We start from the raw sequence: 17,823 nt of genomic DNA, 5'->3' as shown, positions 1-17,823 counted from the left end.
TGGAGGTTCTATGAAAAATGAGCGACTGAATTCACAACCTAGCCGGTGATGACAGGGTCCTGGGCAGCCAGACCGATGGCGGGTGGAAACAGAGACCTGACATGGCTCAGCAGGTAGACTGCTTGCTGCAGACATCAGGGGGAATTGAATTCTGAGCTCTACCACCTATGTGGAAAAGTGTGTATATATAAAGTCGGTGCCTGAAATCTCAGCCAACACAGCAGAAGCCTGGGGCTTGCTGGCCAGCCAGTTAGCCAATCTTAAGCTCCGGGTTCAGTGAGACCTTGTCCCCAAAATTAAGGTGGAGGGTGACAGAACAATACGATTTCCACGCAAGCACTCTCCAGTCTATGCGGTCCGGAAAAAGAATTGGGGAGGGGCAAGCAAGACAGAGAGCATAAAGTGTGAAAAGGGGTTCCTAGGATCCAGCTAGGATCCGTTTTCTACAGTTTAAGAATTTAAAGGAATCAGAACAAGCACCAGACACCAAACTTGGTTCTTAAAGTCCCAGAAGACAGTGTGGTTTCTACTGAAGCCAGAAATGCGGCGTTTCTTGTTTGGTTTCAGACCAGGATTATGCCCAGGGACTGAGGCAAATATTTTACTTTTTTACATGTTTACAAAGCAGACGTGGCCTCCAGATTCTCCCATCATCCCTCAGTCCCTACCTGGCATACCTTGCCTCCAACCTGGAAGTTTCCAGCCCAGGGGCTGGGCTGCCCTTCCCCAAGAGGCTCTTCCCTATAAAATTCAGACATTTTGCTCTCTTCCTCCCTTCCGCCCCCTCCCCCCGGCCCCCCTGCGCGGATGCCCTTTCTCTCTTTCTCCTCTTCCCCATTCCTCTCCATGGTGGGTCCCCTGGCCTCAATCCTTGAGGCCAGTGAACTCCCAATAAACCTGCCTTTAAGGTAACCTAACTTGACTTGAATCAGCTCATTTCACCAGCGGTAGAGAAATGCCTAATATTTCTAAAAGGAAGGAAGAAAGAACAGTAACTTTGGCTGGGAGATCAATCAAAATGATCTACAACTGGGCATTAGACTTGGTGAAATATGTGTTCCCGGAGGGCCCCCGAAACGGATGAACTGGGAAGCAGAGCGTGGGATGCACGCTTGTGAGAGCCTCAGCTGCGGAAGCAAGGACAAGAGTGCGCACATTGAGCTGGAGAAGAAACTCTGACACCCTCGAGTCCTGGCAGAAGGAGGCAGACAGTGAGAAAAGATAAAGAAGAATTCCACAGTGCCCGCCTCCCTCCCCACCTCCACCCCCACCCCCAAATTAAACAAGCACCCAGCGCTTCGCGGTATAGAGTTGTTCTTTAGGAGCGGATCCTTTCTGCACTTCGTCCTCCATCTCTTTTGCGTCACCCGCTCCTCTTCCCAGAGAAATTTACGGTCCTTCGCTATTACTATAACTCCTTCCGGGTCGGGGGAGGGTGGGGCACACCTAGTACTGAGTGAGATTCGCGTGAGGTGAGGCTCGTAGTCGCGTCCCGTGTTTAAATCTCGCGCAGGCGTGCTAGCTCCCTGTCGCTATGCGGGTGCTTGTAGGTGAGGAAGGGCAGAGAGTCGCTGGCTGGCTTAGGCTGCAGCCGAGAGCTGAGAAAACAGACCCACAGGCTGCAGTCTCATAAGCAGGCAACCTAGCCTTGCTTTCCCAGCCCCAAAAGCTGAATCTGTGCGACCCTGTGACCTTTGTCACCTCTGCATCGCGGGATGGGGTGGAGAAGCCTGATGTCAGATGGGGACTGCACCCAAAGAGGCCGCCAGCAGATGACCTACCTCCACCCCTCCGAGTAAACAGTTTGTGCTTTCCTATCAGGTGGCGGGACCGGATTCATTGGGACAGCCCTAACCCAGCTGCTGAAAGCCAGGGGCCACGAAGTTAAATTGGTCTCCAGACAGCCTGGCCCGGGTCGAATCACGTGGGTAGGTCCAGCTTCTGGAAGGTGGGTGGGAGGGCAATTTGCGTGGGAAGGACAGTACCAGCCGGCCTGTACTTTCTCCCACAGAGTGAACTCAATGAGTCGGGGCTGCCCCTCTGCGATGTTGTCATCAACCTGGCTGGAGAGAATATCCTCAACCCTCTGCGAAGGTCAACGGGGCCATAAAGCAGATATCACCTGTACAGTGGGGAGAGGGTCGATGCCTGTGACCTGTGCATGGTAGACATAAACTTGTACAAGTGTCCCCTTAAGACTTTGGAGCCTGTTATATATCAGCGTCTAATAAAGCCCAGTGTTGTGGGTAAAGAGATACAGTCTGTGCCAGCTGGGGGCTGGGGGAGAAGAGCCCTATCTTCTTAGCCACCCCGAGTTATGCATTAATACAGACTTAGGACAACTGGCTGAGTGGGAGGGGAGCCGCTGAGTAGGGAGGCTTTGGTCTAGGTGCATGTCTGCACTTCTGACCTTTTCTTTCATCTTCTCTGCAGATGGAATGAAACCTTCCAAAAAGAGGTTCTTACCAGCCGCTTGGATACCACCCACTTGCTAGCAAAAGCCATCACCGAGGCTGCACACCCACCTCAGGCTTGGATTCTAGTCACAGGTGTAGGTATGTCCCCAAATCACCAGCCTCCTACATTAGCACAGCCAGGGAGACAGAGCAAGCAGTTGAGGCCCTTGGGGCTTGCACCCAAAACATAGGTCCTTCCCAGGGCCACTGCCTAGGCCTCCAGCCTTGCAGGTTCTTCCTGACCCAGGTCTATACTGTCACAGTCTGGTCTTTATGGGTGTGGAAAGACAGAATGGGGCTTGGGGGTACTTGGCTAGAGAACCTTTATTGGAAGCCCTCAGAGAAGTGTGGTGCGGGTCCTAGTGCTGAAGGCATCTCCCCACGCCCACGCCCCTTGCTTTTTGCACTGCAGTTCTTTATGAAGAGCTCCCTTTGTTGTGTCTCCTTTGAGACCACACAGTCGCAAACAATTAAAATGAGTAGTAGCCACCATACTATTTTATACATATTATTTAATCCGTACAACTTTATGAGGTAGGTACAGTTACTCCCATACTGAAGATGCTGATTTTTTTCATACGGAGAAGTAACTTGCCAAAAAACAAAAGTCACAGATGTCAAGAATGGTAGAGTTCAAGCAGCTTAGCACCTATGTTTCTGTCCCTACCCACTACAAGCTAGCGGCCTCTGGACACAGCCTGACAGCCAAAAGCTAGATGTTCAGGCACGGACACACGGAGAAGCTCAAGGGGGAAACAACTATGGTTCTTTCTACTCCTGTGGAAACCCAAAGGGCAGAGGAGACTGAGGCTAAGGAGCCTTCCACTGCAAAGGGCCCAGCAGGCCAGGGACCGCCAGAGCAAACGAACGCTCTTCCATGACAGCTTACTACCAGCCAAGCCTGACTAAGGAGTACGATGAAGACAGCCCAGGAGGGGATTTTGACTTTTTCTCCAACCTGGTAACCAGATGGGAAGCAGCAGCCAGGCTTCCTGGAGAGTCTACACGCCAGGTCGTGGTTCGTTCAGGTAAGGACCAAGGGCCTGGGAACCAGGCAACGTGGATGATTCCTGGGCTGAGGAGGGCTGAGCTTGCGGGGAGAGGACACCACCACTTTAGCTAGCATACAGAGGGGAAAAATCCCAAAAGACCCACAGCCCTCAACTCTGTCCATTCCACGTGCACACGGAAAGACCGTGAGGAAGGGAGAAGGGGAAGCGGAGTAGTAGTGCAAATTTCCAAGGCTAAGCAACCTCCCTGTACCACCTCTCTGTCTACTTTAGGGGTTGTGCTGGGCCATGGAGGTGGCGCCATCAGTCACATGCTTCTGCCCTTCCGCCTGGGCCTAGGAGGCCCCATTGGTTCAGGTCGCCAATTCTTCCCCTGGATACACATTGGTGACTTGGCAGGAATTCTGACTTATGCCCTTGAAGCAAACCATGTCCAAGGAGTCCTGAATGGAGTGGCTCCAGCATCTACAACTACTAATGCTGAGTTTGCCCAAGCCTTGGGTGCCGCCCTGGGCCGCCCAGCCTTCATACCTGTCCCCAGCACTGTGGTACGAGCAGTCTTTGGAGAACGTGCCATCATGCTGTTGGAAGGGCAGAAAGTGGTCCCTCGGCGGACACTGGCCACTGGCTACCAGTACTCCTTCCCAGAGCTGAGGGCTGCCTTGAAGGATGTTGTAGCCTGAGCAGAGAAGAAGCCCCAAGGCAGGAGCTGGGGCTGTCCCTGCATTCTGAGAAGTGGGTCAGGTGATCCCTGCACTTGATTGAGATCAGACGCCATCTGGATCTTAGACTCTGCCCCCCTCACTTTCTTCCCATGTTCTGTTGATCCACCCCTATCTGAGAAACTCCAGTCTCAAGGATATAATTTCATTCTGTCACCTCTTCAGCTTCCTGTGGCTTCTGTGTCACATTGCTGCCCTGGTTCTCCTATATGCTGTGTAGACAAAGTTCTACAGTTATGGCAGTAAAGACAGATTAGGATGCTAGATCACTGGCTTCAGCTGTCTCTTTGGCTTATAGTCCCCTAGAATTGTCTTAAGAACTATTACCCTACACGGCTCTTCTCCTAAGCTGGATTCTGAACGTTTTAATATGCAACCTCTCTCCTCATCTTTTCCTTTTTCAGTCTCTCTTTCCAAATGAGCTGGTGAGACATGAGGTTATGACAGATTAAAGACAATATATATATAAAGATCTAACTCCAGTGAATTCTGGTGTCACCCTGACCACCTGTTCAGAGGATGCCAGCAAAAAGAAAGGGCCCTGTGGGTTAGCCTTCAGCATTTACCAAACAGCCATGAATTAATATTGTAAACGCGTGCAGGTCCTAGCTCGTCATACTGCGGTAAGACAAAGTCACTGTCACTCTATAAGCTTGGTCTCTCGGGATCATTCAGCCTTCCAGGGCTCTTGGGGAAGGGAAGATATACCCCATCCTTCTGTACACCCACCATCATGGCAAGAGAAAAGAGAAGACACCAGGCCTAAGCTTAAAAACCAGCTCTACCAGTCCCCAGTCCAGACCATTCTCCTCTTCTCCCTTATCATTTCCCTAATCAACTTGTCCCCAACACCTAATCAATCTGGTGTGAAATGAAAATCACCCAACGAAACAGACAAAGACACTGAGACCCAGAGAGCCACATAGTTAACTCCATGTCACTTGGGATAAGTCAGAACCAGAAAAGCATCTAATTCAGGGACCTGCTACATGAACCCAGTGGCACCTGCCTTACCTTTTTATACCTCTATCTGACTCTGGCCTCTAAGAAGTTGACTAGCCCTAAATTACTCCTGGGGAAGGTAAAAGTAACAGAGAAGCAGGTTAGACTACACTAGGAAAAAAACTGATTAACACATCCAAGTAAGAAATGTGCCACCTTGCAGACAGTACATTCTCCGGCACAGACAAGAAAGAGTTCAAACAAATACAGAGCAATGACTTGTGGGAGTTAGAATGTAAACAGCTTGTCATGACAGGTCAATGGAGTCGGTCTGTAACCAATCAGGTATCTCGATCCTGACGCTTCAGCTTCTGCTTCCCATACACACGATGTAGCGGTGTGTCTTGCCAAATGAAACCTGTCTTCCATAAAGGAAATATTAGATAGATCCCACTAACATTGTCACTGCCAATTATGACATCATGGGTTTGGTGAATAGGCTCAACACCAAAAAGAAGATTTAACCAGGGCCTTGTCAATCTGTAAACAAACACTTGAAATGCAACTGAGCAGCTGCCATTTATAGGAGCCCTGAGAGTATTTAAGTAATGCAACCGTCCACCCTAACTTGACTATTTTGTTAACATGATTTTCGAAGATTGCTGGAAAGGGATGCAGCCATTTACAGGGCATGTTCTACTGAAAGCCCAGCGATAACATCGAGGGAGTGGACAGTGGACATCTCTGAATGTGAAGTTCTGGCTAGGGAGCCTGAGCAGCCAGCCACAGGCAGACACGCCTGAGCCATGACCCAAGTACAGGTCCTCATGGGAGCCTCCTTCTCTGTTCTCATTTCCCTCAACAGTTATCTTTATGCCTGATGTATAGACATAAGTAAAGGCCAAGCAACTCTGTCAAGGTCACAGGCAGGCACAACTGAGACTGGAAGCCTGCCCACCTCTGCTTTCTGGTTCTCAGCTGGCCAACTGCAACAGCCCACATAGTGCTGTGACCCCTCTGGGAGCCAGCATTCCTCCAGACACGCCAGGGGACAGCTCAGCCTATCCTACCACTCAGAGGAGCAGTCAGAGGACGCTTGATTTCTCAGCTTAGCCTTTTTGTCACCTCCAGCCTACCCTATCCTCCAACTAAGGAACTTGGTAGTAAAGCCACAGGCGCAGTCTCCAGGAACAGCCTCTACACCCTGCAGAAGGCCTCTGTAAGGGCAGAGTTAAGGAGCTGAGACTGATCAAAACCTCCTAAGAGCTGGCTTCGCGGTCCTCCCTCAGGTTAAGTCATTTTAAGGACCTGTCCTCAAAGTACCCCAGCCAAGAGTATTCCCACACTCAAACTCTCTTCTCTGGTGCTTCCTCTGGCCAAAGCACCATCTTAGAGTGGGTCTGGGCCATGGTCTAAGCGGCAGAGGGACTGTAAGAAGGGGCAGGGCTGGGGGAGGCTGACTTCTAATAGGGCAGCAGCTATGCAGGGCAGAAAAGGCTCAGAAGTTGAGACTCAGCAGGGCCTCAGAAAGCTGGTTAATATCCCGGCAGTACGGTTCCCGCTGCAGGATGAAGTCCACCTTGTGGTCCTGACCCCAAAAGACCTCGAGCAGCTGGCGCCGCAGCCGCTCTGTCTCCCGGGTCTTCCGAATGCCACCATTGCTCCTTTCCACTTCCTTCCCCTGCTGCTCATGAGCTTGTTCTGTGGAACCTTTGGAGGGCTGCTGAGACTTAGAAGAGCCCTGTTTCCTGGAGAAAAAGCAGAATAAGAACTGATAAGCACTCTGGAGGAAAAACTGGGCCTCCAGGAACCTCAGCCAAGCAGACCTATTTCTAGCTGTAGGAAATGAATTTGTGAAGTTTCCTAAGCAGGCCACTGAGTGGCAGTATCAGCGGCCTTGGAAGACAGAACCCTAAAGAGATGTCCTTATTTAATCATTAGTTAATGGGCCAAAGGAAGGTGTGGGGCACAAATGGTTATCACTACATGCAACCACCTCCCAAATAGCTCCATCAAACACACTGACCAGAAGAGGAAATAAAAGTCCCTCCACCTAGTACGAAGGTCTGTATCAGGACTCCCTGGGGAGGTTTTAAAGGCCAGGCCAGCAAACTCAAGACTACTGCGGAATTAAGCCGGCCCAAGCTGCGACACTCCATCCAAGCCTCCAATCCTTCAGAGAAGAGCAGACCTACAGGCTGCCTGCAGAAGTAGGGGCATTACCTGACTGGCTTCTTCAGGAACTCATCCAGGGTGGGGCCATTTCGCCCCAGTGGGTCATCTGGGACCATGAAGAGGTTCCCCACAAAGGTGAAGGGCAGCAGGCTAGAGGAGGAAAGAGGACGTCACAGAGATGACCCGGCCACCTCCCAGGCGTCTGGGACCAGCACCACCAGGAGCTACTGGCTATCATCCTTTGAGGCATCTTCAAGCCCTTCCCCAGGATTCTCACCCAGTGGCCAGAGAAGAGCTGGTTTAGAGAAAGGTGTGAGCCGGTGCCCTATTCTCTCACCGCTCTCTGATGATGGCCATCCACTTGTCGGACTCCTCAGCCAGATCCCGGAACTGGTCATTGGAGACAATGATCCCGTCCGTTTCTTCAGCCAGCTTCACCATGAACCTGTCTCAAAACACAGACACCATTCTGGGATTCTCCAGGGAGCTGACCCCACACTAAGCTATCAGCGCCTGTGACCCACTTCTGGTGATGGAGGTCAGTCTCCAAACTCATTTACTTAACTGAAGAAGGTGAGCAGGGCTTCTTAGGAATTGAGCTCAGACCCTCACTCATCCTAAGCAAATGCTTTACCACTGAGATAGTAGGTAGGTAGGTAGGTAGGTAGGTAGGTAGGTAGGTGTGTGAGAGAGAGAGAGAGAGAGAGAGAGAGAGAGAGAGAGAGAGAGAGAGAGAGAGAATAGATATGGATAGATGGTAGGTAGATAGATGCATAGATACATGACACAAGTGATGGATACAAAGATAGATAATAGATGATAAGTAGATGACAAAGAGATAATAGACAGATCATAAATGTATGATAGATATAGATAAATAGATGATTGACAGAAACATACATAGATGATAATAGGCAGACTGACAGATGAGAGATGACAGACAGATGGTAGGCACATGGATATAGGTTAGATATAGACAGACAGACAGACAGACAGATGATAAGATACATAGATAGATGCATAGATGGTAAGATACATAGATAGATGCATAGATGATAGACAGAGATAGATACCAACAAGTTGGGGCAGAGCAGGGCGACAGGCAGAATATGGTGGTGTACACCTTTAATCCCAGCACTCAGAAAGCAGAGACAGGTGAATCTCTGTGAGTTCGAGGCCAGCCTGGCCTACATAGTTCAAGGACAGCCAGGGCTACATAGAGAGAAACTGTCCCAAAAACAAACAAAAAAATCAAAGACAGGATCTTGCCAAGTTACTTGGTCTAGCCTTGAATTTGCTCTGTAGCCCAAGTAGGCTTTGAACTCTCAGTCATCCTGCCTTGGTCTCCCAAGTGGCTGAGCTCACAGCCTGAGCCTCCATAGTTAGTGTCTCACCTCAGCATCACTCAACTACACAAGACTTATTAGCCATAGAGTGCAGTTAGATTAGACAGCGAAGAACCCAAGGCAGTCTTCCAACATCACCATTCACTACAGCCTTCTCTGAACACTAAGAACCAGTAGGAGCTAGCTCTAACTCTCTCCCACCCCACCCACCTGCCACTCACAACCCTGCACTTATCCTCTGAAAAGTTCCCACTGAAGAACTTCCCACGCTGCCTTCCTTCCCAAGGCCACAATCACCTTAATAATTCAGACATTAAAACTAAGACTACTGCCCAGCCTTCTACCAATTCATCTGCCTTGCCTAACTGTTCACCGTCCTCCAGTCTCACCTGCTCTCCCCTTACACAGAGCTCTTCCACACCTGCCCTTCAGCCCAACACAGCCCAAGTGAAAGACCTTGACTAAAGGCCACATGTCCAGACCTGGCAGCTAAGGGCCTCCATGTCGCCCTTCCAGTCTTCTCTCTCTCAGAATTCCCTCAAGTGCCCTCAACTCCAGCTAAAATCAATGATCAGATTACCCCCTTAACACATGCTCTGCTACCTGACTTCAGCTTCTCAAACTATTCCCTCCGTCTCCGAATGCATCCTAAGCCCTTACAGTGAAAGCCCTAAGGAGCTTACTTTCTGGCAATATGGCTTGCTTGGTAGAGTGCCCAGCTGGCATGCACGGGCCCTAGGTTCAGTCTCCAGCACCACATAAACCGGGCATGGTAACATACACCAGCAACTGCAGCATTCACAAGGTGGAGACAGGGGAATCAGTTCAAGATCATCCTCAGTTAGCCTTCTTAGGCTATGGGAGATTGTATCTCAAAATAAATAGAAAAATAAAACTTCAAAGTTTTTTGTTATTGTTTCTAAGGGTTTGTGGTTTTAGTTTTTGAAGTTTTTGATGTTTTTGGGTTTTTTTGGGAAGGGGGTTGGTTTTTTAATTTATTTATCTTTTTAATGTATACTGATGCTCTGTCTGTCTAAATGTATGACTACAGACCAGAGGAGGGCATAAGATTGTGAATTGTCATGTGAGTGCTAGGAATTGAACTCAGAACCTCTAGAAGATCAGCCAGTGCACCTAACCGCTGAACCATCTCTCCAACCGCAAAATTTAAAACTTTTTAAAAACACCTGAGGCCCACTTTAGTAATTCTCTTGTTTTGTTCTTTTTGTTTATTTCGAGACAGGAGGTCACATAATCCAGGCTTGCCTCCAATTCACTAAATAGCTAAAACTAACCTCAAACTCCTCATCTTCCTGCCTCTAATTCTGCCTCTGCCTCTACCTTGTACTGGCATTAAAGATTATTTGCCACCATTCACAGGTCCCATTTTAATAACTCTGCATCCACAGTAACATTCACAAGGAGGTGGGTAGACTTTAGACTTTTAAAATCAAAGAGATCCAGCCCATCCCACATCCTTCTCAATGAACAACCCTTCCTTCCTGTAAAAGGCAGTCACAATAGGGCTCCCTTCCCCCAGTTCCTGAAGTGCTTGATTCACAAAGGATTCTGGACCAACTCTCTCCCCAGAGTTCTTTCTCCAAGTCAGGCACCTAGTTAGAAGTCGGTGGTCAGTATCCGAAAGGCATTGTGGTACAGAGAAGACCAGGAACAGGACCATGTATGACAGGCAGTTGGGAAGCAAGCTAAGGGGATGCTATGCTCTGTGATATACACGGAGATGCTTTCTAGTTAAGCAGTTGACTGCTCTCCTGGGAGGAGACACCCCGCTCTGCGGCAGTCATTCGCCAGGCCCTGCTGTGCTCTACTGCGATGATTTTCCATAGTGAAGAAAAATTCCAAGTTTATATCATGTATCCACCAGGTTCTACAGAACTATGCATTAAATCTGACTCAGTCTCCAGGATCAACTCTGTTACAGTGCTGTTATGGACAAGTTACTGTCTGAGATACATTGAAACCTAGACCTGAAACAAAATAGCAGCACTTAGGAGGCTGAAGCAGGAGAAGTGGCACAAGCTCAAAGCCAACCTGGCCTACACGGACGAAGTACCAGCCTGGCTCGGCGCGTCATAGTGAGATCTTGTCCAAAGAAGACCCAGTCGCAGCAGGAGTGTCCTGGTTGGGTTGGGGGGGGGGGGCTTTTTGTTTTTGTTTTCGACTTGACACAACATAGTTATCTAGAAAGAGGACCCTCAGTTGAGGAAAGATGACTCATCAGATTGCCTGTAGGCAAGTGTATGGGACATTTTCTTGATTGTTAATTGATAAAGGACCAGCCCATGGTGGGCAGTGCCACCTCTAGGCAGGTGGCCCTGGGTGGTATAAAAAAGCCAGCTGACGGGCTGGAGAGATGGCTCAGCAGCTAATAGCACTGACTGCTCTTCCAGAGGTCCTGAGTTCAGTTCCCAGCAACCACATGGTGGCTCACAACCATCTGTAATGGGATCTGATGCCCTCTTCTGGTGTGTCTGAAGACAGTGACAGTGTACTCATATAAATAAAATAAATAAATCTTTAAAAAAGAAGAAAAGAAAAAGAAAGCCAGCTGAGCAAATCAGTAAGAAGCACTCCCCTGCAGTCTCTGCACCAATCCCTACCTGACCTCCCATCAGAGGTGACGATTGCCTGAAAGTGTATGATGAAGTAAAACCCTTCCTCCCCACACTTCTTAGGATCATGACACGTATCACAGCAACAGAAACCTAACTAAGACACAAAGAAAGGGAAAGACCTTTTGTAAAATACTAGTTACTTCTCAGAAGTAAAGATTAAATATCTGGAAAGATAAACATATAATCACTCTGCTGGTTAGCTTTTAATTGTCAACCTAATACAATCTGGAATCACCTGAGAAGCATTCACAATGAAGGACTGTGTAGATCAGGTGATCTGTAAGAATGTCGTTAATTAAAGTGGAAAGATCCATCCACTGTGAGTGGCACCATTCCCTAGGCAGCAGCTTCTGGATCCTATGAGAAAGCAAGCTGAGCACTATCATGTATGCATTCATTGTTCTCTGTTCCTGATTATGGATGTGATGTGACCGGTTCCCTTAAGTTCCTGTTACTGTGATTTCCCAGCTATGATGGACTATAACCTGAACCTGACAGTAACCTAAAACTGGGAGCTAAAATTATCCTTTTTTTTTTTTTTTTTTTTTTTTTTAGAATTATTTAGACTGCTCATTTGGTTTGGAAACCAAATACTCCTTAGGAGTGTTTGAACTACCTCACTTTGTAGACCAGGCTGGCCTCGAACTTAGAAATCTGCCTGCCTCTGCCTCCCAAGTGCTGGGATTAAAGGCGTGCGCCACCACGCCCAGCTAAAATTATCCTTCTTAAAGTTGCTTTTTTTTAAAAGAGTTATTCATTTTATGCATATGAGTATACTGTAGCTGTCTTCAGACACACCAGAAGAGGGCATCAGATCCCATTACAGATGCTTGTGAGCCACCATGTGGTTGCTGGGAATTAAACTGAGAAGCTCTAGAACAATCAGTGCTCTTAACCACTGAGCCATCTCCCCAGCCCTTAAAGTTGCTTTTCTAATCTGTGTTTGGGTGTGTGTACACACATGTGACACAATGAAAATGTGGAGATCAGAGAACAACTTGCAGAAGTCAGTTTACTCCTACCATTTGAGCCCAAGGATCCATCTCGGGTTGTATGTGTTTGCACACACACATCACGGGTTCACAAAGCCCAGATTAGGGTGTTAAACTCTTTGGAGCTGTGTTCACTACATGGAGTGAGTGCCAGGAAACAAACTGGTCCCCTGAAAGAGCAATGAGCACTTGTAACCCCTGAGCCATTGCTCCAGTCCTTAAGTTGCTTCTTTCAGAGTACTTTATCACCACTATAGGAAAATAAACTAAGATAATCACAGTCAGTGGCTTGAAAACTAATTTTTTAAAAACTGAATGAACATCCTAAGGAATAAGTATTGATAGCTGTTGAAAGATTGTAAATAGAGCCGGAGAGATGGCTCAAAAGTTAAGAGCACTTGCTGTGCATGCAAAAGACCTGATTCCCAGCAGCCACAGCAGGCAACTCACAATGCCTGTAACTCCAGCTGCAGAAGATCCGACACCCTTTTCAGGGCTCTGTGGGCTCCAGGCATGCACACAGTGCACATCCATGCATGCACGCAAAACACTACTACACATAAAATAAAACGTACGTTTTACAAAGATTTAAAAGTAGCTAATTAGCTTTAAACTGACTATATTTCCACACCATGTGTGCATAACTGTGGCAGGAGTAAACCCTATGTTTTCTGTCTTGCCTACAAGGTAACCATAAATTCTAATTTTCTATTGTCAAGGGAGTTAACCACTTAGCTTCTGTCTCTACCTCTGTAAATAGAGACGGTATTTTATTTATCACTTTTTGCCTTTATTTTTTTCTTTTTAGTTTATTAAAACAGGGTCTCACCTTATTGTCCAGGCTAGCCTGGAACACACTTTGTAGCTCATGCTGGCCTCAAATTAATGGAGACTATCCTGCTTCAGTCTCTCAAGTGCTGGGACAACAGGAGCGACTACCACACCCAGCTTCAAGCAACACTTAACTGGGTCCATGCAAAGGTAAGAAGGAATGTCCCTAGACTTCCCTCCGGCTTAGCACCCGGAGGAAGGCAAGCACATACCTTAGTTTCTTTAGGAATTCACAAGGAGGGTAAATGAATGGAGATGGATCCTGAGATAAAGAAGTTGATTTGATTCACTGAGGGGTGGGGCCAAGGCCATGGAGAAAGCAGATCCCAGGGAAACCTGGGGCTCTGACTCCCTTCCATCCTGAGTCTGGAGGCCTCTCACCATATCCTGTTCCAGACACTCCTAGCATTCAAAGACTATGTTTCTGCATTCTATTTACGTAAAGGTTTGTGCTCCTTTTCCCAGAATGTCCAAACAATTTCTCTACATTTGGAAATTCTGTCAGCTCTTTATGCCACCAGCTTTTTTTTTTTTTTTTTTTTTTTTTTNTTTTTTTTGAGACAGGGTTTCTCTGTGTAGTCTTGGCTGTCCTGGAACTCACTTTGTAGACCAGGCTGGCCTCGAACTCAGAAATCCGTCTGCCTCTGCCTCTGCCTCCCAAGTGCTAGGATTTTTTAAAGGTATGCGCCCGGCTGCCACCAGCTTTTGCAGATCTCAATTGCACAGTATTTTCTAGACAATAAAGCACTCTATATAAATACGAGGTGAATAACAAGCAGGCAGACCACCATTGTCTACAGTCCGTCTCCTCTCACCTGCAGAGCTGAGCTACCCATCATTTGTCCCACTGAAACTAGCTCTACTACTGAGGCTGGAAGACAGAGGTCAGGAACGTCTCTGTACTATTCCAAATCCCACTAGATTCCTTAGATATCAAACTCGGGGCCAGGAGAGGAACAATTACCTGTCATCATAAGAAGAAATCCTCTTGCCATCCATGACTCGAGAGGGTGTCAGAGAAAGCAGACTCAGGGAGTACAGCTTCTGCAGGAAGTGACTCTCTGTAGAACAAGGCACAACAGGGTTCTCAAGGTGGACCCAGCCTCACCAGGACACGGATGACCAGACCCAACTTACCTCTGACCTTGGAATCTTTACTGAAGCGCCACTGAGGCACAAAGACGGTTATGTCACGGTGGCCACGGTCCCAGAAGTACTGCACAGCGAGAGCAATACCCCGACTGGAAAAGTAATGCTGGAGTCCGTGCCTGTAACGGAGAGCCGCGACGTCAGGACCCGGAGGAGGCTGTGGCACCAGCCCCTCAGAGGCTGTCTCCAGAACTCAGTCCCACCAGCTACTTACACCATGGCCACGTTGCTGCCATCAATGACAATGTGACGGAGATCTGGCTGGCCAGGCACATTGGCAAGGCACAGGGCGAAAGGATCCTGTAAGGCTTCCTGGAAACGCTGCGTGCCAGTCACCAAGTTGCCCCCACGAGTGCCTCGCTTCCACGGAGACCCTCGGCCTCGAGCCCCAGCCTGCTGCTTGTCTCCCCTGTCTCCCCGATCTCGATCTCTGTCTCGGTCTCGGTCTCCACAGGGCCACGGGGGTTCCGGCGCGGGCGGGGGGCTAGGCACTCTCGGAGGTGAGGCGCTCCCATTATGGAGCCGCTGGAGGAGAGAGGCTCCCCGGGTTGGAGCTGCCCTCTGACAGGGCACATGCGCACCAGAAGGTTCACCCTGCACATTGAACCCTCCTCTTTGCTGAGGAAGCTCCTGTTTCCCCAAGGCCTTTCCTCTCAAGGGTGCTACCTCCTCTGCTCCTCCACTTGCTAACTGTGACCTGTAAGTCACTCCTGTCTCCCAGACCTCTTCCCCAGACAGCTCCTTCCGCCCTGAACCCATGTCCCTGACAGCATCCTGTTTCCTTCCCTCCTTCTCCACAGTATGACTTTGACCTCTTACTGCTCGAGACTTTCCCGACCCTGCCACTCCGGTGCCCACGGAGTCCCTGCCTTCATTCAAGGGAGCTCTGACTCCCTGGAACTGAGGACTCAACAGGCCTGGGCTCCCCACCTCGCGAGACGGACCCTGCCCTCTGGATGCCTCCTGCACCAGGCTTAGAAGCTCCTCCTGCACGGCCAGGGGCAGCCGCAGCAGGGCCTCTGTGTGGGCATCCTCCCGAGTCTGCAGCAGGGCAGAGAAGTCTCTCAGCACTCCGCCACTGTCAGGGCCTCCCGGAAAAGACTGTAGCTGAAGGTCCCAGCTTAGCCGTTGCACTAACTCCTCCACCCGGCTCTGGGCCATCACAAACGCCTCGGTTAGGCCACTGATCATCAGAGAGCCAGGGACCAGAGGCACCAGGTGGGCAGATGTGCTCCAGGCCAAGCAGTCAAGGAAGAAACCTTGGGCTCCCAGAAAGATGCAGTGTAGTCTGGGTGGGTAGTGGATCTCACTCTGTAGTTCTGGGCTGCAGAGCCCCTTCAGGTATTCCTAGACGGGGAGGTCGGAGAGGAAACTTCTAGAAGCCATCCCTTTCAGGTTCACTGTTCTCCCTGAGCTCCAATCAATTATATCATCTAAGTAGATACTGTTTCTATTCACACTGCAGACCTATGGAATTTTAAGAACAGACCAGAGGGCTGTCAAGTGATGGAGCCTATTGGCCTTGGGTGCAAAGGGGAAAAATGTGGCCGGCCCCCTTTCAACCCCAAGGAATTCCCTGGCAAGGCCTACCTGTACAGAGGGGATTACCCTACTATCCCCAAGAGCATGAAGTGATTCGTTTCTAAAGGCCTGAAGAACCTAGGCGGCACAGCAGAAGTGAAACCAAAATTCTAAATAAAAAGGGCTGCTGAGTTCCTCAAAGCTCAAGAGAGAGGCAGCCAATAAGATAGCCAAGAGGCGTCTCCCAGTCCCTCCTCCGATTCGGCCTCAGGAGGGGCAGGTCCTAAAAGGCTTTGAAGCAGCCCTAAAAGGAAGAGGACTTCACCTTGGCTCTGCAGACGTTCTCCTTGGGACCCTCAAGCTGCAACCAGATATGAGGGTTCTCTGGACAGTCTTTGGAAAGCACGCTCATTCCCACGCTGAAGATACGCTCCAAGCGAGCCTGCTGCTCCCGAACCTTGTCCTCGGCCTCCGCAGACACCGCAAAGCGGTCGGGAGTCGGGGAGGCAAGCCCCCAAGTAGACATGGCTTCTACCTGGAGTCCTGGAAGGGCAGAGGGCAATCTCAAAGTCTCTGTCTCCCTTCAACCCAAATCCTAATCATCACGGCACACATCCAACAATCAACAGGTCGCACCTAGTTACAGAACTGGTAAACAACCCCAGGAGATAGCAAGTCCACCTCGCGGGTGGAGAATATAGAAAATCATCTGTACACAGGCCTCTCCCTGAGAGTGAGCCCTTCTTAAACAAGGCTAGCTGGGGTGGGCGACTGGCCAAGGAAACTGATGACCACCGCCCTGAGAAGGGACGGGTGAGCGGGCCTCCAGCTCATTCTGAGGGTCACAAGAAGTGGGTGGATGAGAAAAGAGTCCCAGAGCTGAGAGGTCTCGGATTTTTCGAGTAGATGAGGGCCTCTTGGGAAATGAATCGGCGCCAGAGGCTCTAACAGTGTAGTCCTGGGGTGGGGGGTGGCCCCTGTCCGCCTTATTTCTTCACTAGCCACTCCCCCCCCCCCCCCCAGTTGTCCTCGGCCAAGCACCCCACCCGGGGCCCAGGGCACAGCCCGCCCTCCCACAGCCTGCGGCGGCCGCCCCCAGCCCGACCACCTTCCCGCCGCGGCCTTCAGCTCCCGATCGCCGGGAAGGGGGGCGCCTACCGCCAAAGGCGCGAGTTCCGCCTGTTCTTCTAGGTGCCCGCGGCGGGGGAGGAGGGGCCCGCGCTTCTCCCGCGCCCCAGGGGCCTGGGGCTGGGAGCCCGAATCTGGGAGGGCCTTCTCGGATCCTTCACCCAACCTAGACTTCTATCGTCAACAACGCGTTGTGGCTTTGGAGTCACTTTCCGGCCGGGGGCGGAGCCGGCCCAGCTCCTCCCCCGCCAGGGCCGCACAGGCCAGCAGGACTCGGGACAGGGCTGCGCGCCTCCTCCCGGGCTCCGCCTGCTGTCCTGCTGCCGAGCGACCCGCCCTCCACACCCCCTGCGGGGCCTACCGGGTCACCAACACTCACCCCACCCCCAACGCCTCCTGCCAACTCTCACGTTCGCCTCCCGTTCCTGGGGTCCTTGCGAGTTCTGCACAGTTGATGATTCCAAGAAGAGAAGTGACTGGTCCACAGTCACAAGAGAATCCTGCCCTTGACACAAGCACTTTCACCAAGTAGATAGATGGGGGGGGCGGGGGGGGGGAGATGAGGACACACACCTTGCGACAATAAGGAAGACCCCATGGAGAAACACTGTGAATAATTCTGAAAAGGAGATGAGGAAAGAATTGAAGAAATGTTGTTTCTCACATGAATGTGTGTGTGTGTGTGTGTGTGTGTGTGTGTGTGTGTGTGTGTGTGTGTGTGTNTGTGTGTGTGTGTGTGTGTGTGTGTGTGTGTGTGTGTGTGTGTGTGTGTGTGTGTACCCTTGTGTGGCTAGAGCCCTCTTATCCTCTCTCCATTCCTCTTCTCCCTCCCAGGGCCCAACTGCTGTCACACCATGCTCTGCCAAGGAGGAGGGATCCGCAGAGACAGCAGTAGTAAAGCCAGGCAGAACTGTG

The 17,823-nt window shown here is 50.1% G+C and overlaps 2 protein-coding genes across 5 annotated transcripts; one reads left to right on the top strand and one right to left on the bottom strand.

Annotated features, from left to right (window-relative positions):
• Positions 1-1,497: 1,497 nt before the first annotated feature.
• Sdr39u1 (short chain dehydrogenase/reductase family 39U member 1) lies at positions 1,498-5,827 on the top strand. Of its 3 annotated transcripts, XM_021203470.2 has the most exons (6): positions 1,498-1,550; positions 1,822-1,928; positions 2,012-2,094; positions 2,434-2,555; positions 3,341-3,484; positions 3,740-5,787. In XM_021203470.2, exons 1-6 carry the CDS (start codon positions 1,535-1,537, stop codon positions 4,147-4,149), a joined length of 882 nt encoding a protein of 293 aa, XP_021059129.1. In that variant the 5' UTR covers positions 1,498-1,534; the 3' UTR covers positions 4,150-5,787. The 3 variants fall into 3 exon arrangements, with proteins under 3 accessions (XP_021059129.1, XP_029397328.1, XP_029397329.1); XM_029541468.1 differs by lacking the exons at positions 1,498-1,550; positions 1,822-1,928; positions 2,012-2,094 and having other exon boundaries at positions 2,473-2,555; positions 3,134-3,484; positions 3,740-5,827; XM_029541469.1 differs by lacking the exons at positions 1,498-1,550; positions 1,822-1,928; positions 2,012-2,094 and having other exon boundaries at positions 2,482-2,555; positions 3,250-3,484; positions 3,740-5,827.
• Positions 2,949-17,138, bottom strand: Khnyn (KH and NYN domain containing). Of its 2 annotated transcripts, none has more exons than XR_002380742.1 (8): positions 16,939-17,138; positions 16,106-16,323; positions 14,474-15,606; positions 14,248-14,378; positions 14,075-14,171; positions 7,583-7,750; positions 7,354-7,455; positions 2,949-6,878 (listed from the first exon to the last, which is right to left on the bottom strand). XR_002380742.1 is itself a non-coding variant. In XM_021203468.1 (8 exons), exons 2-8 carry the CDS (start codon positions 16,304-16,306, stop codon positions 6,629-6,631), a joined length of 2,022 nt encoding a protein of 673 aa, XP_021059127.1. In that variant the 5' UTR covers positions 16,307-16,323; positions 16,939-17,138; the 3' UTR covers positions 2,949-6,628. The 2 variants fall into 2 exon arrangements, 1 of the variants encoding a protein (XP_021059127.1); XM_021203468.1 differs by having other exon boundaries at positions 7,643-7,750.
• Positions 17,139-17,823: the final 685 nt, after the last annotated feature.

This window comes from Mus pahari, chromosome 8 (assembly GCF_900095145.1).
Source record: "Mus pahari chromosome 8, PAHARI_EIJ_v1.1, whole genome shotgun sequence".
Classification (NCBI taxonomy): domain Eukaryota; kingdom Metazoa; phylum Chordata; class Mammalia; order Rodentia; family Muridae; genus Mus; species Mus pahari.
Note: the sequence above shows the minus strand (reverse complement) of the source record. Positions and strands in the feature narration are given on the sequence as shown.

What these genes read in the sequence shown, in the direction of transcription:
- Sdr39u1 (XM_021203470.2), top strand. An exon ending in GATTCTAGTCACAGGTGTAG is followed by an intron (nt 2,556 to 3,340) that starts GTATGTCCCCAA and finishes CTTCCATGACAG; the next exon opens with CTTACTACCAGCCAAGCCTG. An exon ending in CCAGGTCGTGGTTCGTTCAG is followed by an intron (nt 3,485 to 3,739) that starts GTAAGGACCAAG and finishes TGTCTACTTTAG; the next exon opens with GGGTTGTGCTGGGCCATGGA.
- Khnyn (XM_021203468.1), bottom strand. Translation starts at nt 16,306, where the DNA reads ATGTCTACTTGGGGGCTTGCCTCCCCGACTCCCGACCGCTTTGCGGTG. An exon ending in AGAACGTCTGCAGAGCCAAG is followed by an intron (nt 15,607 to 16,105) that starts GTGAAGTCCTCT and finishes CTCCCCGTCTAG; the next exon opens with GAATACCTGAAGGGGCTCTG. An exon ending in TTCCTGAAGAAGCCAGTCAG is followed by an intron (nt 6,879 to 7,353) that starts GTAATGCCCCTA and finishes CTTTTTCTCCAG; the next exon opens with GAAACAGGGCTCTTCTAAGT.